The sequence below is a fragment of the Mustelus asterias genome, chromosome 5, assembly GCF_964213995.1.
Source record: "Mustelus asterias chromosome 5, sMusAst1.hap1.1, whole genome shotgun sequence".
Classification (NCBI taxonomy): domain Eukaryota; kingdom Metazoa; phylum Chordata; class Chondrichthyes; order Carcharhiniformes; family Triakidae; genus Mustelus; species Mustelus asterias.
Genome location: NC_135805.1, coordinates 6,918,572 through 6,945,663, shown reverse-complemented (window position 1 = coordinate 6,945,663; position 27,092 = coordinate 6,918,572). Strand labels below are relative to the sequence as shown.

Genomic DNA, 27,092 nt, shown 5'->3' with positions numbered 1-27,092 from the left:
AATAGAGGGATACAAAAGAATGGTCTAGTGGACACATGAGAGGCACAGGCTTGGAGGGCCGAAGGGCCTGTTCCTGTGCTGTATTGTTCTTTGTTCTACCCCGAATCCTCAGACTGTGATCCCTGGTTCTAGACTCCCCCACCATCAGGAGCATTTTTCCTGCACCTACCTCATTTATTCCTGTTAGAACTTTATAAGTCTCTATGAGATCCCCCCTCATTCATCTGATCTCCAGCGAAAACAATCCTAACCTAGTCAATCTCTCCTCATACGTTCGTTCTGCGATCCCTGGAATCAGCCTAATAAACCTTCGCTGCATTTACTCGAGAGCAAGAACATCCTTCCTCAGATAAGGAGACCAAAACTGCACATGATATTCTGGGTATGGCCTAATCAAGGCCCTGTATAATTGCAACAACACATCCCTGCTCCTGTACTCAAAACCTCACGCTATGAAGACCAACACGGCATTTGCCTTCTTTACCGCCTGCTGCACCTGCATGCTTACCTTCAGTGACTGGTGCACAAGGACATCCAGGTCCCACTGCACACTCCCCTCTCCCAATTTTCAGTCATTCAGGTAGTAATCTGCCTTCTTGTTTTTGCTTCCAAGGTGAATAACCTCACACTTATCCAAATTATACTGCATCTGCCATTGATTTGCCCACTTATCCAATCTGTCCAGATCATTCTGAAGGATCTCTGCATCCTTGTCACAGTTCACCCTCCCACCCCAACTTGGTATCTGCAAACTTTGAAATCTTACATTTTGTTCCCTCATCCAAATCATTAATATACATTGTGAATAGCTGGGGTCCCAGCACTGTGGTACCCCACTAGTTACTGCCTCCCATTTGAAAATAACCCATTAATCCCTACTCTTTGTTTCCTCTCTGCCAACCAGTTTTCTATCCATCTCAATACACGTCCCCCAACCCCATGCACTTTAATCTTGCACGATAATCTCTTATGCGGAACTTTGAAAAATGCTTTCTGAAAGTTCAAATATACCACATCAACTGGCTCCCCCTTGTCAGCTCTACTAGTTACATCTTCAAAGAATTCCAACAGATTTGTCAAGCATGATTTCCCCTTCATAAATCCATGCTGACTCTGTCTGATCCTGCCACTGCTTTCTAAATGCTCTGCTATAAAGTCCTTGATAATGAATTCAAGAATTTTCCTCACTACCGATGTTAAGCTTACTGGTCTATAATTCCCTGTTTTCTCTCTACCTCCCTTTTTGAATATTGGAGTGACATTAGCTACCCTCCAATCTGCAGGGACTGTTCCAATGTCTATAGAATCCTGGAAGATGACCACCAATGCATCCACTATTTCTAGAGCCACTTCCTTCAGTTCTCTGGGATGTAGATTGTCAGGCCCTGGGGATTTATCCGCCTTCAATCCCATCAATTTCCCAGCACCATTTCCCTCCGAATATTGATCTCCCTCAGTTCTTCCCTCTCACTAAATCTTGCATTGTCCAAACTTTCTAGTATTTGATTTGTGAAGACAGAATCAAAGTATGTATTCAGTTGCTCAGTCATTTCTTTGTCCCCTATTATATGTTATAACCTGCTTAGTGATGCCCAGTTTGGGTTTCGCCAGGGTCACTCAGCTCCTGACCTCATTACAACCTTGGTTCAAATATGGACGAAAGAGGAGCATCCCAGAGGTGAGGTGAGAGTGACAGTCCTTGACAACAAGGCTGCATTTGACCAAGTGTGCATCAAAGAGCCCCAGCAAAACTGGAATCAATGGGTATCAGGGGGCAAGCACACCGTTGGTTGGTTTATACCTGGTATATAGGAAGATGGTTGTGGTTGTGGAGGGTCAGTCATCTCAGCTCCAGGACATCTCTGCAGGAGTCCCTCAGGGTAGTGTCCTCGGCCCAACCATCTTCAATGCTTCATCAATGACCTTCCTTCTGACATAAGATCAGAAGTGGGGATGTTCGCCGATGATTGCAAAATGTTCGGCACATCATATACCGAAGCAGCCCATTTTCAAATGCAACAAGATCTGGACAATATCCAGGCTTGGGCTGACAAATGGTAAGTAACATTTGCACCACACAAATGCCAGGCAATGACCAATACCAATAAGAGACATTCTAACCACTGCCCCTTGACATTCAATGGTGTAACCATTACTGCATCCCCCACTGTCACCATCCTTGGGGTTACCATTGACCAGAAACCCAACTGGATTCACCACATAAACACAGTGGCTACAAGAGCAGGTTAGGGGCTAGGAATACTGCAGCAAGTAATTCACCTCTTGACTCCCCAAAGCCTATCCACCATCTACAAGGCTCAAATCAGGAGTGTGATGGAATACTCCCCACTTGCCTGGATGGGTGCAGTTCCAACAACACTCAAGAAGCATGACACCATCCAGGACAAAGCAGTCTGCTTGATTGGCACCACAGCTACAAACATTCACGGCACGGTAGCACAGTGGTTTAGGGCGGCACGGTAGCACAGTGGTTAGGGCGGCACGGTAGCACAGTGGTTAGGGCGGCACGGTAGCACAGTGGTTAGCACTGCTGCTTCACAGCTCCAGGGTCCCGGGTTCGATTCCCGGTTCGGGTCACTGTCTGTGTGGAGTTTGCATATTCTCCTTGTGTCTGCGTGGGTTTCCTCCGGGTGCTCCGGTTTCCTCCCACAGTCCAAAGATGTGCGGGTTAGGTTGATTGGCCAGGTTAAAAATTGTCCCTGAGATGCGTAGTTAGAGGGATTAGCGGGTAAATATGTGGGGGTAGGGCCTGGGTGGGATTGTGGTCGGTGCAGACTCGATGGGCCGAATGGCCTCCTTCTGCACTGTAGGGTTTCTATGATTCTATGATTCAATCCCTCCACCACCAATGCTCAGTAGTACTATCTTGTACTATCTACAAGATGCACCACAGCAATTCACCAAAGATCCTTAGACAGCACCTTCCAAGCCCATGACCACTTCCATCTAGGAGGACAAGAGCAGCAGATACGTGGGAACATTACCACCTGCAAGTTCCTCTCCAAGCCACTCACCATCCTGACTTGGAAATATATCGCCATTCCTTCACAGTCGATTGGTCAAAATCCTGGAATTCCCTCCCTAACAATATTGTGGGTCAACCCACAGCACATGGACTGCAGTGATTCAAGAAGGCAGCCCACCACCACCTTCTCAAGGGCAGCTAGGGATGAGCAATAAATGTTGGCCAGCTAGCGATGCCCATGTCCCACAAATGAATTTAAAAAACATTCCCCCGTTTCTGTCTGCAGGGGACCTACATTTGTCTTCACTAACATTTTTCTCTTCACGTATCTATAGAAACTCTGAATGTCAGTCTTTATGTCCCCTGCGAGCTTACTTTCGGACTCTTCTTAATCAATTCTTTGGTCCTTCTTTGCTGAATTCTAAACTGCTCCCAATCCTCAGACCTATTATTTTTCTTGACCAAGCTGTATGCTTCTTCCTTGGATCAGATACTATCTCTGATTTCCTTTGTAAGCTATGGATTAGCCCTCTTACACGTTTTGCTTTTGTGCCAGACAGGAATAAACAGTTGCTGCAGTTTCCCCATGCGTTTCTTGAATGTTTGCCATTGCCTATCCATTGTCATCCCTTTAAGTAACTCTCCCCAATCTAGCAAGGCAAACTCACGCCTCATATCTTCATAGTTTCCTTTATTAAGATTCAGCATACTAGTCTCCGAATCAGTTACTTCACTCTCCATCTTGAAAAATTCTATAAAATTATGGTTGTTCATCCCCAAGGGGTCTCGTACAGCTAGATTGGCAATGATTCCCTTTTCATTACACAATACACAGTCTAAGATGGCCTGCTCTTCTGTTGGTTCCTCCACATATTGGTTAAGAAAAGCATCCCGTATACATAGAACATATAGAACATGGAACATTACAGCGCAGTACAGGCCCTTCGGCCCTCACACTCCAGAATTCCTCCTCTACGGCAGTGTGCATAATTTTATTTGCCCAATCTATGTGCAGATTAAAATCACCTATGATCATCGATATTTCCTTATCACATGCATCTCTAATTTCATGTTTAATGCCATTCCCAATATCACCACTGCAGTTTGGGGGTCTATGATATGACACCATATATAACACCCACTGATGTTTTTTGCCCCTTGGTATTTCTCAACTCTACCCATACAGACTCCATTATTGTCAGAGCTAATATCCTTTCTCACTATTGTGTTAATTTCCTCTTTAACCAGCATTGCCACTCGACCACCTTTTTCTTTCTGCCTGTCCTTCCTAAATACTGAATATCCTGAATCCCATTCCTGGTCACCCTGCAGCCATGTCTCCGTAATCCCAATTATGTCATACTCATTTACATCTATCTTTCATCTACTTTATTGCAAATGCTCCACGCATTAAGGCACAGAGCCTTTAAGCTAATCTTTTTAACATTGTTTTTCTCGCTCCCAATATTTTTCTCGCTAGCCTGTTTGAATTTTGTCCTTGGTTTCTCTGCCTATCACTTTGCTTATTCTGTTTTCTACCTTTTGTTTTTGTCCTTACTCCCTCCTTCTCTGACTCCTTACATAGGTTCCCATCCCCAAGGCATATTAGTTTAAACCCTCCCCAAATGGATGGCAGTGTGTGCTGTGAGGAGGATGCTAAGAGGCTGCAGGGTGACTTGGACAGGCTGACGGATTGGGCAAATATTTGACATGCAATATAATGTGAATAAATGTGAGGTTATCCACTTCGTTGGCAAAAACAGGAAGGAAGATTATTATCTGAATGCTGGCAGTTTAGGAAAAGGGGAAGTGCAACGTGACCTGGGTGTCATGGTGGAACAGTTGCTGAAGGTTGGCATGCAGGTACAGCAGGCAGTGAGGAAAGCTAATGGCATGCAAGAGGATTTGAAAGTTATATAGGGCCCTAGTGAGGCTGCACCTTAAATATTGTGTGCAGTTTTGGTTTCCTAGTCTGAGGAAGGACATTCTTGCTATTGAGGAAGTCCAACGAAGGTTCAACAGACTGATTCCTGGAATGGCAGGACTGACATATGAAGAGAGACTGGATCGACTGGGCTCATTGGAATTTAGAAGAATGAGAGGGGGTCTCATGGAAACATATTAAATCCTGATGGGGCTGGACAGGCTAGATGCAGGAAGAATTTTCCGATGTTGGAGAAGTCCAGAACTATGTTCAAGAGGGAGCTGGACGTGGCCCTTGCGACTAAAGTGATCAAGTGGGATACTGAAAGTGCATGATCATATTGAATGATGGTGCAGGCTTGAAGGGCCGAATGGCCTACTCCTGCACCTATGTTCTATGTTTCTATCACCACACTGAAAGGAGTTGGCCAATGTTGGCACAAGTGATGGTAAAACTGCTTTGAAAGCGATTGATATAGTTTGTTTTTGGGCCATGAACTGGTTTTCTGATATGAGGTAATTTGCATCATTTGTCTCTGTTTTAACATGCAGCCTTTTTATCAATGTAGCAATGAGGTTCTTACAATTGCATTCCAAAGCCGTAATTAAACCGAAGTATAATGACTTCATGTACAAGAACAAAGCGGACTGCAGAGATCAGATTACTTCCTTATCTTTGCTGTCCCCTTGGGGCATTTATGTTTTGGTTGTGCCCTAACTGATGACCCTGGTCGTGACTGGTCTATGTTGTAAGTTTCAGATTGTACACAGAGGGTTCCTATTGATGAAATGACTCAGTTGGTAAATGAACTACCCCACAAGGTACTAAGCTACTCAAACCACAACATTCCCAAAGGCCCAGTCATGGACCTGATTTGATTTATTGTCACGTATTAGTATACAGTAAAAAGTATTGTTTCTTGCGCGCTATACAAAGCATACCATTAATAGAGTACATAGGGGAGAAGGAAAGGAGTGAGTGCAGAATGTAGTGTTACAGTCATAGCTAGGGTGTAGAGAAAGATCAACTCAATACAAGGTAAGTCCATTCAAAAGTCTGACAGCAGCAGGGAAGAAGCTGATCTTGAGTCAGTACGTATCCTCAGACTTTTGTATCTTTTTCCCGAAGGAAGAAGGTGGAAGAGAGAATGTCCGGGGTGTGTGGTGTCCTTAATTATGCTGGCTGCTTTTCCAAGGCAGTGGGAAGTGTAGACAGAGTCAATGGATGGGAGGCTGGTTTGCGTGATGGATTGGGCTACATTCATGACCCTTTGTTGTTTCTTGTGGTCCTGGGGAGAGCAGGAGCCATGCCAAGCTGTGATACAACCAGAAAGAATGCTTTCTATGGTGCATCTGTAAAAGTTGGTGAGAGTCGTAGCTAACATGCCAAATTTCCTCAGTCTTCTGAGAAAGCAGAGGCGTTGGTGGGCTTTATTAACTATAGTGCTTATCCTGAGTCCGTGATCCCCACCCTGCACCACACCCTCCCCCCTCCCCCGTTCCTAAGTACCCATCCTGTTAAGCCCCTTAAGTATTTGATATATTTCAGTAAGGTCAGCTTTCATTCTCTAACTTCCAAGGAGTGTAGGCTGATTGTACTCATCATGGGAAATCTCCTCCATTCCAGGTTGTGTTCTACTGAACATTTGCTGCCTTCACTTTAAGGTAAATATGAGAGTGAGGCAACTAAAACTGTACACTGGACTCATGTACTCTAATCCTTTTGTAATAATGACTAAAATACCTTTTAATTTGCTTGCTATATCTGTCTGTTAACCTCAATTGCCTACATTGCCCAGGTCCCTCTGAATACCCAGAATGCCATTTAGAAAACATCCATACCCTCAATGGTGGAGGAGCCCAGCATGTGGTGCAAAAGATGAGGCTGAAGCATTTGCAACCACTTTCAGCCAGAAGGGCCAAGTGGATGATCCATCTTGGACTCCTCTTGATGTCCCCAACTGAAGGCACTGCATACTGCAAAGGCTGTGACCCTGAAAACATTCCAGCAATAGCATTGAAGTCATGCTCGAGAACTGATTGCAACAGGATCTTGATCTTGGGGGGTAGGTACAGAGGAGATGTCAGGGGTAAGTTTTTCACTCAGAGGGTGGTGGGTGAGTGGAATCGGCTGACGTCGGTGGTGGTGGAGGCAAACTCGTTGGGGTCTTTTAAGAGACTTCTGGATGAGTACATGGGATTTAATGGGATTGAGGGCTATAGATAGGCCTAGAGGTGGGGATGTGATCGGCGCAACTTGTGGGCCGAAGGGCCTGTTTGTGCTGTGGCTTTCTATGTTCTATGTTCTAATTGGGCCAGTGGGCTGACAAATGGCAGATGGAGTTTAATTTAGATAAATGCGAGGTGATGCATTTTGGTAGATTGAACCAGGACAGGACTTACTCAGTTAATGGTAGGGCGTTGGGGAGAGTTACAGAGCAAAGAGATCTTGGTTCATAGCTCCTTGAAAGTGGAGTCACAGGTGGACAGAGTGGTGAACAAGGCATTCAGCATGCTTGGTTTCATTGGTCAGAACATTGACTACAGGAGTTGGAATGTCTTGTTGAAGTTATACAAGACATTGGTAAGGCCACACTTGGAATACTGTGTACAGTTCTGGTCACCCTATCATAGGATATTATTAAACTAGAAAGAGTACAGAAAAGATTTACTAGGATGCTACCAGGACTTGATGGATTGAGTTATAAGGAGAGTCTGGATGGGCTGGGACTTTTTTCTCTGGAGCGTAGGAGGCTGTGGGGTGATGTTATAGAGGTCTATAAAATAATGAGGGGCATAGATCAACAAGATAGTCAATATATTTTCCCAAAGGTAGTGGAATCTAAAACTAGAGGGCATAGGTTTAAGGTGAGAGGGGAGAGATACAAAAGTGTCCGAGGGGCAATTTTTTCACACAGAGGGTGCTGAGTGTTTGGAACAAGCTGCCAGAGATAGTAGGAGAGGCAGGTACAATGTTGTATTTTAAAAAGCATTTGGACATGGGTATAGAGGGATATGGGCCAAATGCGGGCGATTGGGACTAGCTTCGGGGTTTTAAAAAAAAGGGCGGCATGGACAAGTTGGGCCGAAGGGCCTGTTTCCATGCTGTAAACCTCTATGACTCTATAACTCTAACCGCTCAAGCAAACAGTCCCCCTAGGACACCAGTTCCAGTCCTGCCCAGGTGTTAATCGTCCAATTTGTACAGGTCCCACCTCCCCCCGAACCAGTCCCAATGCCCCAGGAATCTGAAACCCTCCCCCTGACACCATCACTTCAGTCACATATTCATCCAATATATCCTGTCATTTCTACTCTGACGAGCATGTGGCACCAGTAGTAATCCTGAGATCACTACCTTTGATGTTCGATTTCTTAACTTTCTTCCTAGCTCCCTGTATTTTGCTTTTAGGACCTCATCCTTTTTTTACCTATGTCGTTTGTACCGATGTGTACCACAGTCACTGGTGTTCACCCTCCCCCTCCAGAATGTCCTGTACCCGCTTCGAGACATCCTTGACCCTAGCACCAGGGAGACAATATACCATCCTGGAGTCTCATTTGCGGCCACAGAAACACCTGTCTATTCCCATTACAATTGAGTCCCCTATAACTATTGCACTGGCACATTTTTTTATTCCTCTTTATAAAATGATGAAGGGGATAGATAGAGTGAACGTTCAAAGACTATTTCCTCGGATGGATGGAGCTATTACAAGGGGGCATAACTATAGGGTTCGTGGTGGGAGATATAGGAAGGATATCAGAGGTAAGTTCTTTACACAGAGAGTGGTTGGGGTGTGGAATGGACTGCCTGCAGTGATTGTGGAGTCAGACACTTTAGGAACATTTAAGCGGTTATTGGATAGGCACATGGAGCACACCAGGATGATAGGGAGTGGGATAGCTTGATCTTGGTTTCAGATAAAGCTCGGCACAACATCGTGGGCCGAAGGGCCTGTTCTGTGCTGTACTGTTCTAATCTCTAATACAATCTCTTCTCTGCAGCAGAACCAACCATGGTGCAACAAGTTTGGTTGCTGCTGCTTTCCCCTGAGAGGGGATGCTGGTGTAGAATGCTGTGGCATCCATATTGATGGGGGTGATTATGGGTAATGATCTCTCTACCTGAATTGCATAGTGTTTAACACTGTCTCACTCTTTGATTGTTTGTAATTATCTCTCTGCCTTAAGTTATAGGTTCTTAGGTCACCCCTTTTTGTACAGCCTGTCGACACTTTACACATACTGGTTATACTTAACTGCATTTGTCTATTAGCACTCATGATTTCTTGTAAAGACTTGTTATTCACCTGATCTGCACTGTCTGTACTTATTCTTTGACATTGTTGATTATCTGTTAGTGTCAGCCTTTATATTCTGTGCCTGTGCACCTCCCTCCACTTCACCTGATGAAGGAGCAGTGCTCCGAAAGCTTGTGATTTCAAATAAACCTGTTGGACTATAACCTGGTGCTGTGTGACCTCTCAACTAAACTATTTAGGGCATCTGCTCTTTCAATGCTTATTTACAGTGTTGAAAATTCTTCAAGACAATTAAAATTAAATGCTCAGTTGACATAAACTAAATAATAATTAAATTGAATCACTTCATGTTGGAATACTCTACTGGTTAATAGTAGCTTTGAAAAAGCATTGTCTTTACCTGGTTCATCATCAGATTTTAAGGTGTTGTTGATCGTGTCAGAGATTTCAAAAAATATTTCCACTAATCTGTCCACAGTTTTTTCAATATATCCAGATTTTGGAGCTAAAATGTCCGCCCATTCCACACAGCAGGCCTGTAGAACACACATTATGACAAAATATGACATAAATCATAAATGGAGGTATTAAGTCAGATGCCCAAAAGGTAAGTATAAATGCGTTGGGTTTTCAAATCACAGACAACAAGGATTTACAAGGATAGTTTATTCACCAGCTGAGCAGCTTTGATTTGATTTATTATTGTCACATTAGTCTACAGTGAAAAGTATTGTTTCTTGCGCGCAATACAAAGCATACCGTACAAAGAGAAGGAAAGGAGAGAGTGCAGAATGTGGTGATACAGTCATAACTAGTGTGTAGAGAAAGATCAACTGAATAAAAGTAGCTACATTCAAACGTCTGACAGCAGCAGGGAAGAAGCTGTTCTTCAGTTGATTGGTACGTGTCCTCAGACTTTTATATCTCTTTCCCAATGGAAGAAGGTGGATGAGAGTATGTCCAGGGTGAATGGAGTCCTTGATTATGCTGGCGGCTTTTCCGAGGCAGCAGGAAGCGTAGATAGAACCAATAGAAGGGAGGCTGGTTTGCGTGATGGACTGGGCTTCATTTACGACCCTTTGTAGTTTCTTGCAGTCTTGGACAGAGCAGGAGCCATACCAAGCTGTGATACAACAGGAAATAATGTTTTCTACGGTGCATCTGTAAAGGTTGGGGAGAGTCATAGCAGACACACCAAATTTTCTTAACCTCCTAAGAAGGTAGAGGCGTTGGTGGGCTTTCTTAACTATGGTGTCGGCGTGGAGGGACCAGGACAGGTTGTTGGTGATCTGGACACCTAGAAACCTGAAGCTCTTGACCATTTCCACTTTGTCCCCCTTGATGTAGACAGGGCCATGTTCTCCATTATGCTTCCTGAAGTCGATGACTATCTCCTTCCTTTTGTTGACATTAAAGGAGAGATTATTGTCATCGCATCAGTTCACCAGATTCTCTATCTCTTTCCTGTATTCTGTCTTGTCAATGTTTGAGATCCGACGCACGACTGTTGTGTCATCAGCAAACTCGAAAATTGAGTCGGCGGAATCTGGCCACATAGTCGTAGGTGTATAAAGAGAATAGTAAGGGGCTGAGGACACAGCCTTGTGGGGCACCAGTGTTGAGGATGATCATGGAGGAGGTGCTTTTGCCTATCCTTACTGATTGCGGTCTGTGGGTTAAGAAGTCCAGGATCCAGTCACAGAGAGAGGAGCCAGGCCACAAAGTTTACAGATGAGTTTTGTTGGAATAATGGTATTTAAGGCTGATCGATATTCAATAAATAGAAGTCTGACATAGGTGCCTTTATTGTCTAGGTATTCCAGGGTTGAGTGTAAGGCCAGGGAGATGGCATCTGCTGTGGACCTGCTGTGGCGGTAGGCAAACTGTAGTGGATTCAGGCAATCTGGGAAGCCGGAATTAATTCATGCCATGACTAACCTTTTGAAGCACTTCATAATGATGGATGTCAGAGTCACCGGGCGATAGTTATTGAGGCACGCTGTCTGGCTTTTCTCTGGTACCGGGATGATGGTCATCTTCTTGAAGCAGATAGAGACCTCAGATTTCAACACTATTTCAACACTTCCATGCTCCCGGGGCTAACTCCCGTGCTCTCAACATGTGATCTCTTTATAGCCACATAATTACGAGACCACTCTCAACATCTTCCCCTTTTGGTTGGAATACCAGGTGGCATGAGGTGGAATAGTGTGCACAATAGGAAACTATATGCAGACTGAAGGGATAAAAAGATTAATAGAGTTTGTTAAATTTAAGCAGAGTGCATAAATAAATTTCAACGAGTGGAAAAACCTTTGAGGGGAGAGTAATCAAACACAAAGAGAAAGCATGAGAAAGAGTAGAAAGGAAAAGATAATGGGAGCTTGTCAGAAAGGTACAACGATAATCATGGGGGATTTTAATCTATGTACTGGAAAAAGTCTGATGGACAAAGATAGCATAGATAAGGAGCTCGTAAAATGTTTCCAGGATAGTTTCTCAGAATTGCATGTTCTAGAGATGACCGGAGAGCAGGCTATTAGGTCTAAGAATATTGTGCAACGTGATAGGTGTAATTGATAACCTCATAGTGAAGGCACCCCTAGGTAGAAGCGATCATAATATGATTCAATTTCGTTCAGCTTGAAGGGGAGAAGAGTGGGTCCAAGACGAGTATTTTAAATTTAAATAAGTACAATTTTGAAGGCATAAAAGCAGAACTCGCTAAAATGAATGGAAAATGAGGTAAAGGACTAGGTCAATAGAGATGCAGTGGCAGACATTTCAAGAGATATTTCAGAAAACTCACATATATACATTCCAACAAGCAAGAAAAATTCCAATGGGTGGATCCAGTATGTGGTTAACTAAAAAAGTTAAAGATATTGTCAAACAAAGAAAAAGCACATAATTGTGCAAGAATGGATGATCAGAAGATTGGACAGAATATAAAGAGCAGCAAAGAAAGGCTAAAAGATTGATAAGAAGGGAAAACTAGAAGTACAAGAGACAGATAGCAAGAAAAATACAGTTGAATTTTCTATTTTTAAAATTAAGTGCCGTGGCAGTGGGGTTCTGCTGGTCAAAATGACGAGTAATTGTTCACAATTCTGTGCTTGGAAGCTCATTAGTTATGCACAGTTGAGTAGCTCTTTGTGATGTAATAACCCTTTTAGGGGCATTTCCCGGCAGGGGTTATGTGACTCGCTAGTCCAGTTGGGAGCTATCCAAGTTCAACTATCCTGATTTTCCCTGGGGAAACTTTCTTGTTTAGCTAACCTGTGAATCTTAACACACAACACTAATCAAACTCTGGAGTTAGTGTGTACAGAGTGTCGTCAGCCGAAAGGGTAGGGCAAGGTCAGAAAATCAGATCAGAAGATAATTCGGTCCCCATCTTAAAGACTTGCATTCTGTCCTCAATCGTAATAATGGGAACTGTAACATAAACTTGTCAGGGTGCAATTACTCCCTCTTGTCTACAGTGGCACTGCAGGGACGTGCCCCCGTGCAGGGGCGGCATGGTGGCACAGTGGTTAGCACTACTGCCTCACAACGCCAGGGACCCGGGTTCAGTTCCTGCCTTGGGTAACTGTCTGTGTGGAGTTTGCACGTTCTCCCCGTGTTTGCGTGGGTTTCCTCCCACAATCGAAAGATGTGGGGGATAGGTTGATTGGCCGAGTGTCAGAGGATTAGCAGGGTAAATATGTGGAGTTGCGGGAATAGGGTCTGGGTGGGATTGTGCAGACTCGATGGGCCGAATGGCTTCTTTCTGCACTGTAGGGATTCTATGATTCTATGAGCCGAGTTGGGACTCACTCAAACTTGCTGGAGTTTTGGGCCTGTGAGTTTAGACCTTTTTCCTTGCCCTGCAACATATATAGTTGTTCAGTTAACAAACCTTTTTTAGTTCACTGACCCAGGTTCAAGCCTTACCTTGCTACTCTACTCTACACTCTCCAAATCACCTAGTCAGCCAAGAACTGATTCATTTCCCCCACCCCCCTGGTTTTCTGATGAGGTTGAATGTCCAAGCACCATATTTGACCACCATGCAATCACACAGTTCACTCGCTCCAGGAGACCCACAGATAAGGCTGCACCCTGCTTCCACCATGATGCTTTCATGAATCATAGCATCATACAGTGCAGAAGGAGGCCATTTGGCCCATTGAGTTTGTACTGACCATAATTCCACCCAGGCCCTGGCCACACCTCGAATATTGTGTGCAGTTTTGGTCTCCTTTTCTGAGGAAGGATGTTCTTGCTCTCGAGGGAGTGCAGTGAAAGTTTACCAGGTTGAGTCCAGGGATGGAAGTCCTGATGTTTGAGGAGAGATTGACTAGGTTAGGATTGCTTTTGCTGGAGTTCAGATGAATGAGGGGGGATCTCATAGAGACTTATAAAATTCTAACAGGTCTAGATAGGATAGATGCAGGGAGGATGTTCCCGATGGTGGGAGAGTCCAGACCAGGGGTCACAGTCTGAAGATTCAGGATAGACCATTTAGGACGGAGATGAGGAGACATTTCTTCATCCAAAGAGTGGTGAGCCTGTGGAATTCATTACCGCAGGAAGTAGTTGATGCTAAAACTACGAGGTGGCACGGTGGCACAATGGTTAACCATGCTGCCTCACAGTGCCAGGGACCCAGATTTCCAGCTTGGGTCACTGTCTGTGTGGAGTTTGCACATTCTTCCCGTGTCTGTGTGGGTTTCCTCCGGGTGCTCCAGTTTCCTCCCACACTCTAAAGATGTGCGGGTTAGGTTGATTGGCCATGCTAAATTGACCCTCGTGTCAAGGGGATTAGCAGGGTAAATGCAAGGGGTTGCAGGAATAGGGTCTGGGTTGGATTGTGGTCAAAACAGACTCGATGGGCCAAATGGCCTCCTTCTGTAATGTAGGGATTCTATAAAAAAACATTGAATGTATTCAAGAGATGGCTAGGTATAGCACTTGGCGAAGAGGATCAAAGGTTATGGGGAGAAAGCAGGATTAGTCGATTGAGTTGGACGATCAGCCATGATCATGATGAATGGCAGAGCAGGCTCGAAGGGCCAAATGGCCTCCTCCTGCTCCTATCTTCCAAGTTTCTAATTTTATAAGAAGTTGCAGCGAGACATAGATAGAATGCAAGACTGGGCGGAGAAGTGGCAGATGGACTTCAACCCGGATAAGTGTGTAGTGATCCATTTTGGCAGATCCAATGGGATGAAGCAGCAGTATAATATGAAGGGTACCATTCTTAGCAGTGTAGAGGATCAGAAGGACCTTGGGGTCCGGGTCCATAGGACTCTTAAATCGGCCTCGCAGGTGGAGGATGCGGTCAAGAAGGCGTACGGCGTACTAGCCTTCATTAATCGAGGGATTGAGTTTAGGAGTCGGGAGATAATGCTGCAGCTTTATAGGACCCTGGTTAGACCCCACTTGGAGTACTGCGCGCAGTTCTGGTCACCTCATTACAGGAAAGATGTTGAAGCCATTGAAAGGGTGCAGAGGAGATTTACAAGGATGTTGCCTGGATTGGGGGGCATGCCTTATGAGGATAGGTTGAGGGAGCTTGGTCTCTTCTCCCTGGAGAGACGAAGGATGAGAGGTGACCTGATAGAGGTTTACAAGATGTTGAGAGGTCTGGATAGGGTAGACTCTCAGAGGCTATTTCCAAGGGCTGAAATGGTTGCTACGAGAGGACACAGGTTTAAGGTGCTGGGGGGTAGGTACAGAGGAGATGTCAGGGGTAAGTTTTTCACTCAGAGGGTGGTGGGTGAGTGGAATCGGCTGACGTCGGTGGTGGTGGAGGCAAACTCGTTGGGGTCTTTTAAGAGACTTCTGGATGAGTACATGGGATTTAATGGGATTGAGGGCTATAGATAGGCCTAGAGGTAGGGATATGATCAGCGCAACTTGTGGGCCGAAGGGCCTGTTTGTGCTGTGGCTTTCTATCTTCTATGTTCTATAACCTGGTGCATTTACCCTAGCTAGTCCCCTTGACACTAAGGGGCCATTTAGCATAGCCAATCCACCTAACCCGCACATCTTTGGACTGTGGGAGGAAACCAAAGCACCCGGAGAAAACCCAAGCAGACACGGGGAGAATGTGCAAACCCCACACAGACAAGGACCCAAGCTGGGAATCGAACCCAGGTCCCTGGCACTGTGAGACAGCAGTGCTAACCATTGTGCCACCATGCCAAATTTCAATTCCTTGTTCCAAAGGTGTGCAGCAGAGTACGGATGTATCATAACCAGAGGGCAGCAGAGTGGCTATGCTGATTGCTTGTTGCAGCGGGCAATTTGCATAAGGGCAATCATTGCTACCAGAAGGTGGACTGCCGGAAGACACCCTCCATGTTCAAGTGAAGGCCAGCAGAGGGGCGACATTGTTTGGCTGTTGCGGGGGTGATTTGCATAGGTGCAGTCACTGCTACCAGAAGGTGAATGTCCGGAAGACACCCTCTGTGTTCAAGTGAAGGCAAGTATCTAGCAGAGTGGTGATGCTGATTGTGGAGGAGCTGTTGTAAAGGGATAGTTAAACCCCAAACAGTGCTTCAGTGTTCCCCTCCCTAATTCCTCCAAACAAAAGTCACGATGAGGACCACAAACAAGGGAAAGGTGAGTTGAGATTCTGTTATCCTTTTACCTGTATAAGGGCAGTACGGCAGTGGTATGTTCCTCCTGCCAGATGTGGGAAATCAGGGAGCAATCTAGTCTCCCTGACAATTTTGTCTGCAGGAAGTGTGTCCAGCTGCAGCTCCTCACAGACCGTACTATTCGGTTGGAGCAACAGATGGACACACTACGGAGCATATGCAGTGGTGTAGGGTATTGGAAAAGTTCGCAGGCAGGAAAGTCAAACCAACCATCACATCAAAATCTGCCAGAGTCACTCAATTCATCAGGACTTGAAAATCATTGGCCTTTGAAAATGGAAGCAAAAAGCGCCATTCGCACCAGGAAGAAACCATGGAAATGTGGGGAATGTGGGAAGGGATTCAGATCCCCTTCTGAGCTGGAAATTAATCGACGCGGACACATCGGGGAGAGACCAATCATCTGTTCCGTATGTGGGAAGCGATTTATTCAATTAATGTGCCTTCAGAGAAACCAGCGACTTCACACCAGGAGGAGGCCATTCACTTTGGGGCGGCATGGTGGCACAGTGGTTAGCACTGCTGCCTCACAGCACCAGGGACCTGGGTTCAATTCCCAGCTTGGGTCACTGTCTGTGTGGAGTCTGCATGTTCTCCCTCAGTGTACCCAAACAGCGGCTGAGTGTGGCGACTAAGGGATTTTCGCAGTAACTTCATTGCAGTTTTAAAGATAAGCCTACTTGTGACTAATAAATAAACTTATATGGGTAGAACTGAGAAATAAGAAGGGGGAAATCATTTTGATAGGCTTGTACTATAGACCCCCAAATAGTCAGCGGGAAATTGAGGAGCAAATATGTAAAGAGATTACAGATAGCTCCAAGAAAAATATGACGGTAATAGTAGGGGATTTTATCTTTCCCAACATTGACTGGGAAACCCATAGTATTACAGGCTTGGGTGGAGAGAAATTTGTTGAATGTATTCAGGAGGAATTTCTCATTCAGTATGTGGATGGTCCGACTAGAGAGGGAGCAAAACTTGACCTCCTCTTGGGAAATAAGGAAGGGTAGGTAACAGAAGTATTAGTGAAGGATCACTTGGGACCAGTGACCATAATTCCATTAGTTTTAAGATAGCTATGGAGAACGATAGGTCTGGTCCAAAAGTTAAAATTCTAAATTGGGACAAGGCCAATTTTGATGGTATCAGACAGGACCTTTCAAAAGTTAATTGGGGGAGTCTATTGGCAGGCAAAGGGACGTCCGGTAAGTGGGAGACTTTCAAAAGTGTTAACCAGGGTTCAGGGTAAGCACATTCCTCTTCGAGTGAAGGTGAAGGCTGGTAGAAGTAGGGAACTCTCGATGCCTGAGGATATTGAAGCCCTGGTCAAGACATGACATGCATCGGCAGCTGGGATCAAGTGGATCCCTTGAAGAGAATAGGGGGTGTAGGAGTAGAGTAAAGAGAGAAATCAGGAGGGCAAAAAGAGGACACAAGATTGCTTTGGCAGATAAGGCAACGGAGAATCCAAAGAAATTCTACAAATATATGAAGGGCAAAAGAGTAACTAGGGAGCGAGTAGGGCCTCTTAAGGATCAATAAGGTCATCTATGTGTGGATCCACAAAAGATGGGTGAGATCTTAAATGAATATTTCTCATCAGTATTTGCTGTTAAGAAAGGCATGGATGCTAGGGAACTTGGGGAAATGAATAGTGGTGTCTTGAGGAGTGTACATATAACAGAGGAGGAGGTGCTGGATGTCTTAAAGTGCATCAAGGTAGATAAATCCCCGGGACCTGATGAAGTGCATCCCAGGACATTGTGGGAGGCTAAGAAGGAAATTGCGGGTCCCCCAGCAGAGATATTTGAATCATCGACAGCACAGGTGAGGTGCCTGGAGATTGGAAGGTGGCAAGTGTTGTGCCTTTGTTTAAAAAGGGCAGCAGGGAAAAGCCTGGGCACTACAGGGATAGTGGGTAAGTTGTTAGAAGGTATTCTGAGAGACAGGATATAGAGGCATTTAGAGACGAGAGGACTGATTAGAGACAGTCAGCATGGCTTTGTGAGTGGAAAATCATGTCTCACAAATTTGACTGAGTTTTTTGAAGGGGTAACCAAGAAATCAGAGCAGTGCAATTGAGGCTGTCTATATGGACTTTAGCAAGGCCTTTGACAAGGTACCGCATGGTAGGTTGTTGCATGAGATTAAATCTCACGGGATCCAGGGTGAGGTAGCCAAATGGATACAAAATTGCCTTGATGACAGAAGACAGAGGGTGGTTTTAGAGGGATGGTTTTCAAACTGGAGGTCTATGACGAGTGGTGTGCCTCAGGGATCGGTGTTGGGTCCACTGTTATTTGTCATTTATATTAATGATTTGGATGAGAATATAGGAGGCATGGTTAGTAAGTTTGCAGATGACACCAAGATTGGTGGCAGAGTGGACAGTGAAGAAGGTTATCTCGGATTGCAATGGGATCTTGATCAATTGGGCCAGTGGGCTGACGAATGACAGATGGAGTTTAATTTAGATAAATGCGAGGTGATACATTTTGGTAGATCGAACCAGGGCAGGATTTACTCAGTTAATGTTGGGGAGAGTTATAGAACAAAGAGATCTCGGGGTACATGTTCATAGCTCATTGAAAGTGGAGTCACAGGTGGACAGGGTGGTGAAGAAGGCATTCAGCATGTTTAGTTTCATTGGTCAGAACATTGAATTGAGACGTCTTGTTAAAGTTGCACAAGACATTGGTAAAGCCACACTTGGAATCCTGTGTACAGTTCTGGTCACCCTATTATAGGAAGGATATTATTAAACTAGAAAGAGTACAGAAAAGATTTACTAGGATGCTACTGGGACTTGATGGTTTGAGTCATAAGGAGAGGTTGAATAGGCTGGGACTTTTTTCTCTGGAGCGTAGGAGGCTTATGGGTGATTTTATAGAGGTCTATAAAATAATGAGGGGCATAGATCAGCTAGATAGTCAATTTCTTTTCCCAAAGGTAGGGGAGTATAACAGTAGAGGATATCGGTTTAAGGTGAGAGGGGAGAGATACAAAAGAGGCATTTTTTTCACATAGAGAGTGATGAGTGTCTGGAACAAGTTGTAAGAGGTAGTAGTAGAGGTGGGTACAAATTTATCTTTTAAACAGCATTATAAACAGATGACATGAAGATGAGTGGGAAAGCGGAAAGTCTGCAGAGAGATTTGGATAGGCTGAGCGAGTGGGCGAGGATCTGGCAGATGGAATATAACGTTGGCAAATGTGAGGTTATCCACTTTGGAAGAAATAATAGTAAATTGGAATATTATTTAAATGGGGAAAAATTACATCATGCCACTGTGCAGAGGGACCTGGGGGTCCTTGTGCACGAATCGCAAAAACTCAGTCTGCAGGTGCAAGAAGGCGAATGGAATGTTGGCCTTTATGGCGAGGGGGATAGAATATAAAAGCAGGGAGGTCTTGCTGCAACTATACAAGACACTGGTGAGGCCGCAACTGGAGTACTGTGTGAAGTTTTGGTCCCCTTATTTGCGAAAGGATATATTGGCCTTGGAGGGAGTGCAGAGAAGGTTCACCAGGTTGATACCGGAGATGAGGGGTGTAGCTTATGAGGAGAGATTGATCAGATTGGGTCTGTACTCGTTGGAGTTTAGAAGGCTGAGGGGTGATCTTATAGAGACATATAAGATAATGAAGGGGCTGGATAGCGTAGAGGTGGAGAGATTCTTTCCACTTAGAAGGGAAACCAGAACTAGAGGGCACAGCCTCAAAATAAGTGGGGGCCGGTTCAGAACAGAGTTGAGGGGGAACTTCTTCTCTCAGAGGGTAGTGAATCAATGGAATTCTCTGCCCATTGAAGTGGTGGAGGCTACCTCGTTGAATATGTTTAAATCACGGATAGATAGATTTCTGATCGATAAGGGAATTAAGGGATATGGGGAGCAGGCGGGTAAGTGGAACTGATTCGCTTCAGATCAGCCATGATCTTGTTGAATGGCGGGGCAGGCTTGAGGGGCTAGATGGCCTACTCCTGCTCCTATTTCTTATGTTCTTATGTTCTTATTTAGACAGTTACATGAGTAAGATGGCTATCGAGAGATATGGGCCAAACACGGGCAATTGGGACTGGCTTAGTCATTAAAAAAAGGGCGGCATGGACAAGTTGGGCCAAAGGGCCTGTTTCCATGCTGTGAACCTCTATGACTCTATGACTCTAACCAGGAATGACTCCAAGAAGCACACCAGCCTCACCTCTCACCCAGTTTGAGGTGGATGTCGCCAGGCTGGCTGGGGAGGATAGGATTACTCTTGTGAGGAGAGGGAGATTGGCTTCTCCCAGCATTGCACTGGAAAATGGCAAATGCAATTCCTTTGTACAAAATGGGATGCAGACAAAGTAGGTAACTACAGGGCAGTTAGCTTAACATTTGTCATAAGGAAAATGTTGGAAACTATTACTAAAGTTGGTATGACATCAAAATATAGAAAATAGGGACAGGAATAGGCCATTTGGCCCTTTCAGTCTGTCTTGCCATTCAATATGATCACGGCTGATTCTCTATGTCAATGCCACACTCCCTGTGCTCCTTGCCACTTAGAAATCTATTTTCTTTTGAAAAAGATTCCGTGACTTGGCCTCCACCACCTTCTGTGGCAAAAGATTCCACATGTTCACCACATTCTGAGTAAAGAAGATCCTCTTCCTCTCAACTCTAAATGGCCTACCCTGTATCATGAGACTATCACCCCTTGTTCTGGACACCCCAGCCAGAGGAAACAACATCACTGCATCCAGTGTGTCCAGCCCTGTCAGAATTTTACATTTTTCAATTAGATCCCCTCCCATTTTTCAAAATTCCAGCAAATACAGCCCTAGTAAACCTAACCTCTCCTTGTACAACAATCCTGCCATCCCAAGAATCAGTCTGGTAAACATTCAGTGCACTTCTTCTGTGGCATATTTATTATATCTTTGATAAGGAAACCAAAACTGCACACAATAATGCAGGTGTGGTCTCACCAAGGCTTCATATGACTGCAACAAGGCATTCTTGCTCCTGTACTCAAGTCCTCTTGCAATAAAGGCCATCAATACCATTTGCCTTCCTAACTGCTTGCTGAAATCTACATGTTTGCTTTCAGTCACTGATGTACAGGCACACCCAGGTCCCTTTGCATGCCAACGTTTCCGAATCTGTCACAATTTAAGCAATACTCTGCCATTCTGTTTCTCCATCTAAAGTGGATAACTTCACATTTATCCAAGTTGTACTGTATCTTCCATGTATTTGCCCATTCATTCGACTTGCCTAAATTACCTTCAAGCCTCTTCACATCTTCCTCACTATTTACATTCCCATCAAATTTTGTGCAATCAGCAAATGTGTAAATATTATATTTGGTTCCGTCATCCAAATCATTGATGTGTGACTGGCTGGGGCCCAAGCATTGATTCCTTTGGGACCTCACTAGGCACTGCCTGTTACTTTGAAAAAGACCCATTTATACCTACTCTGTCTATGAACCAACTCTCAATCCATGCCAATATATTAGCCCCAATCCTATGTGCTTTAATTTTGCACTTATCTGGGAATTCTTTCAACACCAACCAAGTAAGCGAACTCAAATTAACTTAGGGACAAATTAAAAGGGGCAGCTCCCTGAAAGAAAGGGGGAACAGCCTGAACCAAAAACAAAGTCGAAAGGAAACTTAAAACATCAAACCAAAAGGTGATTATCGGGGTCGATAATACACCCCAGCCCTGCGGTGCCCAGCGGTGCACTTATCTGGGACATTATCAAAAGCTCTCTGAAAATCCAAATAAATCACATTCACTGATTCTCCCTTATCTATTCTACTCTGCCAAAGTGAGGGGATCGGAAATTTGAAGCTGAGTGGGTAACTATTGATAAGTGTTTCTCTTTGTTCCTTTTAAATTCAGTAGTCTCGTTCAAAGGTCAATAAGCAACTGACCCAGTTAGTTAAGTGGCAGTCGTCTGTCAATCAACTGAAACCTGATTAGGGCCTCAATAGGTGTGAACACTTAGGAATTTTAAATTGCTGTGTGAGTCATCTCAGTTCACCTCAGCTGTATATAAGAAAGTTTTAGAAAGTACATGACCAGTGAGTTTGTGCAAGCCAGTGGGAGAGAGACTACAGCCTAAGTGAGATTCAGCCAGTGTAAGGGTATTGGAAATTTGGAGCTGAGAGGGAATATGGTGCTGAGGGAAAAGAGATGTGCATCTTCTGGAAGAGTCAAGTTGGAAAGGCAGGTTAATAGGGTGGTGAAAAAGACATATGGGACACTTGCCTTTATCAATCGAGATATAGATTACAAATGCAGAGAGGTCATGATGGAGTTATATAAAATTTTGGTGGGGCCACAGCTGGAGTACTGTGTGCAGTTCTAGTCACCACATTATAGGAAGGATGTGATCACACTGGAAGAGATGCAGAGGGGATTCACCAGGATGTTGCCTGGGATGGAATACTTAAGTTATAAAGAGAGGTTGGATAGGTTTGGGTTGTTTTCTCTGGAGTAGAGAAATCTGAGGGGCAACCTGATTGAGGTGTTCAAGGTTTATGAAGGGCATGGACAAGGTGGATAGAGAACATCTGTTCCCCTTAGTTGAAGTGTCAGTTATGAGGGGACACAAGTTAAAAGTGAGGGGTGGGAGGTTTAGGGATGTTTTTTGGAAAATCATCTTTACCCAGAGGGTGGTGATGGTCTAGAATGCACTGCCTGAGAGGGTAGTGGAGGTGGGATGCCTCATATCCTTTAACAAGTACCTGGATGAGTACTTGGCATATCTTAACATTCAAGCCTATGGGCCAAATGCTGGCAAGTGTGATTAGGTGGGCAGGTCAGGACCTTTCATGCATCAGTGCAGACTCTGCTGCTGTCAGACTTTTGAATGGACTTGCCTTGCATTCAGTTGATCTTTCTTTATACCCTAGCTATGACTGTAACACTACATTCTGCATTCTTGTTTCCTTCTCTATGAATGGTGTGCTTTGTCTGTATAGTGTGCAAGAAACAGTATTTTTCACTGTTATTACATGTGACAATAATAAATCAAATCGATGGACCAAAGGGCCCCTTCTGCATTATAGTATTCTGAGTGGAGAGGTGGATCTGAGGGAGATTCCAGGACAAGTGAGAGATAGAAAGAAACAAACTGTGATGTCACAGACAGCAGGTAAGTGATCAGCTGGTGACTGGTAAGCAGTTTTTCTTTTCTTCTTTTCTTTCTTTCTCTTTGGAATTATAGTTTTTGTTGTAAGTTAACTTAAGGGTTAAGTCATGGCAGGAGATCCCAGACCCGTGTCATGCTTCTCTTGTGCGATGTGGGAATTCAGGGACTCTTCTGGTGTCCCTGGCTCCTTCACATGCTCCTCCATGTGTAGCATAGGGTTACATAAGAACATAAGAAATAGGAGCAGGAGTAGGCCATCTGGCCCTTCGAGCCTGCCCCGCCATTCAACAAGATCATGGCTGATCTGAAGCGAATCAGTTCCACTTATCCGTCTGCTCCCCATATCCCCTAATTCCCTTATCGATCAGAAAACTATCTACCTGTGATTTAAACATATTCAACGAGGTAGCCTCCACCACTCCACCACTTCAATGGGCAGAGGCATGACTGCCTCACAGCATCAGGGACCAGGGTTCAATTCCTGAATTGGGTCACTCTCTGTAGAATCTGCACGTTCTCCCCATGTCTGCATGGGTTTCTTTCGGGTACTCCAGTTTCCTCCCATGGTTCAAAAGAAGTGCTGGTTAGGTTCATTGGTCATACTAAATTCTTCAGCAGTGTACTCAAACAGGTGCCAGAGTGTGGCGACTCTGGGATTTTCACAGTAACTTCATTGCAGGAAGCCTACTTGTGACACTAATAAATAAATTAACTTTAAAAAGTGTGTCCAGCTGCAGCTCTTGTTAGACCACTTGATGGCTCTGGAGCTGTGGATGGATTCACTTTGGAGCATCCATGATGTTGAGGAATTTATTGACAGCATGTTCAGTGAGTTGGTCACACCGCAGATTAAAAATTACTGAAGGAGATAGGGAATGGGTGACCACCAGACAGAGGAAGAGTAGGAAGGCAGTGCAAGGGTCCCCTGCAGTCATCTCCCTCCAAAACAGATATACCATTTTGGATACTGTTGGGGGAGATGGCTCACCAGAGTAAGTCGAAGCCGCCAGGTTCATAGCACTGTGCTGGCTCTGCTGCCAAGGAGGGCAGGGAAAAGAGTGGCAGAGCTATAGTGATAGGGGATTCAATTGTAAGGGGAAAGATAGGCATTTCTGCGGAAGCAAACAAGACTTCAGAATGGTATATCGCCTCCCTGGTGCAAAGGTCAAGTATGCCTTGCAGTGGCTGCAGGGCATTCTGAAAGGGGAGGGTGAACAGCTAGCTGTCGTGGTGCATATAGGCAACAATGATATAAGTTAAAAAAGGATGAGGTCCTACAAGCTGAATTTAGAGAGTTAGAAGTTAAAGTAAAAAGTAGGACCTCAAATCTTAGGATTGCTACATGTGCCAGTCAGAGTATGAATGAAGATGAATATGTGGCTTGAGAGATGGTGTAAGAGGAAGGGATTCAAATTCCTGGGACATTGGAACCGGTTCTGGGGGAGCTGGGACCTGTACAAATAGGACAGTCTGCACCCGGGCAGGACTGGAACAAAGGTCTTTGGGGGGAGTGTTTGCTAGTGCTGTTGGGGAGGGTTTAAACTAATATGGCAGGGGGAGGGAACCAATGCAGGAAGTCAGAGGGAAGTAAAGTGGGGACAGAAATAAAAGTGGAAGGTAGAGAAGCCAAAGACAAAAATCAAAAAGGGCCACATTACATCATTCTATTCTAAGAGGGCACTAAATGCCAAAAAAGCAAGCCTGAAGGCTGTGTCTCAATGCAAAGAATGTTTGTAATAAGGTGGATGAATTAACTGCATAGTCATGAACAGATATGTCTGCATTTGGGATCACAGAGACCTGACTCCAGGGTGACCAGGGATGGCAACACAGCATCCAGGGGTATTCAATATTCAGGAAAGATAGATGGAAAGGAGGTGTGGGGGGGGGGGAGCTTTTCTGGATAAAGAGGAGATTAATGCAATAGTAAGTAAAGACATTAGTCGGACGATGTTGAATCTGTATAGTTGGAGCTGCAGAACACCAAAGGACAAAAAACAATAGTGGGAGTTGTGTACCCTGTGTATGAGAATGCCCTGCAGCCGCTCCGAGATCGCCAAACAGTAGTAGTGAGGTTGGAAATGGTATCAAGCAGGAAATTACAGATGCGTGCAGTAAAGATAAAGAAGTTAATATGGGTGACTTCAATTTGCATTTGATTAGGCTCGAGGAGCCTAATCAAACTGGAGGAGCATTTCTTGGAATGTACAAGGAATCATTTTCTCAACTAATATGTCAAGGAAACAACCACACAGCAGGTCATCCTAGACAGGATATTGTGTCATGAGAAGATTCAATAGCAAAGAACAAAGAAAGGTACAGCACAGGAACAGGCCCTCCAGCCCCCCAAGCCTGCACCAATCATGATGCCTGCCTGAACTAAAACCGTATGCATTTGGGGAGTCTGTATCCTTCCATTCCCATCCTATTCATGTATTCGTCTCGTTTCCCCTTAAATGCTGCAATCGTACCTGCTCCCACCACCTCCCCAGGCAGCGCATTTCAGGCATTCACCACCCTCTGTGTAAAAAAAAAACTTGCCTCGCACATCTCCTCGCAACTTTTCCCCATGCATCTTAAACCTATGTCCCCTGGTAGTTGATTTTTCTACCCTAGGAAAGAGCATCTGACTATCTACTCTGTCCATGCCACTCATAATCTTAGTAGGCCTCTATCAGGTCACCCCTCAATGTCCGTCATTCCAGTGAGAACAAACAGAGTTTATCCAACCTCTCCTCATAACTAATACCTTCCAGACCAGGCAACATCCTGGTAAACCTTTTCTGTACCCTCCCCACAGCATCCACATCCTTCTGGTAGTTTGGCAACCAGAATTTTACACAATATTCTAAATGAGGCCTAACTAAGGTTCTGTACAGCTGTAGCATGACCTGCTAATTTTTATACGCCATGCCGTGACCGATGAAGGCAAGCATGCCGTATGCTTCATTGACTACCTTATCCACCTGTTGCCACTTTCAGTGATTGGTGGACATGTACGACCAGATCTATCTGCCTGTCAATACTCCTAAGGGTTCTCCCATTTACTGTGTAATTCCTACATGCATTGGACCTTCCAAAATGCATTATCTCACACTTGTCCAGATTAGGTTCCATTTGCCATTTCTCCGCCAAAGTCTCCAACCGGTCTATATCATGCTGTATCCTCTGACAATCCTCTTCACTATCTGTAACTCCACCAATTTTTGTCATCTGTGAACTTACTAATCAGACGTGCTACATTTTCCTCCAAATCATTTAGATATACTACGAACAACAAAGGTCCCAGAACTGATCCCTATGGAACACCGCAAGTCATGGCCTTCCATTCAGAAAGAAAAACCCTCGACTGCTACCCACTGTTTACTATGGCCAAGCCAGTTCTGTATCCAGCTTCCCAGCTGTCTTCTGATCCCATATGAGACCGCCAGTCTCCTATGAGGTACCTTGTCAAAGGCTTGACTGAAGTCCATGTATACAACATCCGCTGCCTTTCCCTCATCTATCATCTTTGTCACTTCCTCCAAAAACTCAATCAAGTTAATGAGGCATAACCTCCCCTTCACAAAACCTTGCTGTCTATCACTAATAAGTCCATTTGTTTCCAAATGTGAGTAAATCCTGTCCCTAAGATTCTTTTCCAATAATTTCCCTACCACTGACATAAGGCTCACCAGCCTATTATTCCCTGGATTATCCCTGCTTTCCTTATACAATGGAACAACATTGGCTATCCTCCAGTCCTCTGGAGCCAATGAGGATGCAAAGATTTCTGTCAAGGCCCCAGCAATTTCCTCCCTTGCTGCCTTCAGTATTCTGGCGTAGATCTCATCAGGCCCTGGGGACTTATCTACTGTAATGCTTTTTAAGATGCCCAATACCACCTCATTTTTGATATCAACATGACCCAGTATATTGAAGCACCCTACCCTTGGCTCCTCATCCATCAAGTCACTCCCAAAGAACAATACAGCACAGGAACAGGCCCTTCGGCCCTCCAAGCCCACGCCGCTCCCTGGTCCAAACTAGACCATTCTTTTGTATCCCTCCATTCCCACTCTGTTCATGTGGCTATCTAGATAAGTCTTAAACGTTCCCAGTGTGTCTGCCTCCACC

General features: G+C 44.7%; 1 protein-coding gene across 1 annotated transcript in view; it reads right to left on the bottom strand.

The window, feature by feature from the left end:
- LOC144493944 (dynein axonemal heavy chain 8-like) overlaps positions 1 to 27,092 on the bottom strand; it is a 1,661,706-nt gene that overhangs the window by 1,149,732 nt on the left and 484,882 nt on the right. The window contains exon 21 of the mRNA XM_078213521.1: positions 9,575 to 9,710. Within this exon, the coding sequence (XP_078069647.1) occupies positions 9,575 to 9,710 (136 nt within the window). The remainder of the gene's footprint in view (positions 1 to 9,574; positions 9,711 to 27,092) is intronic.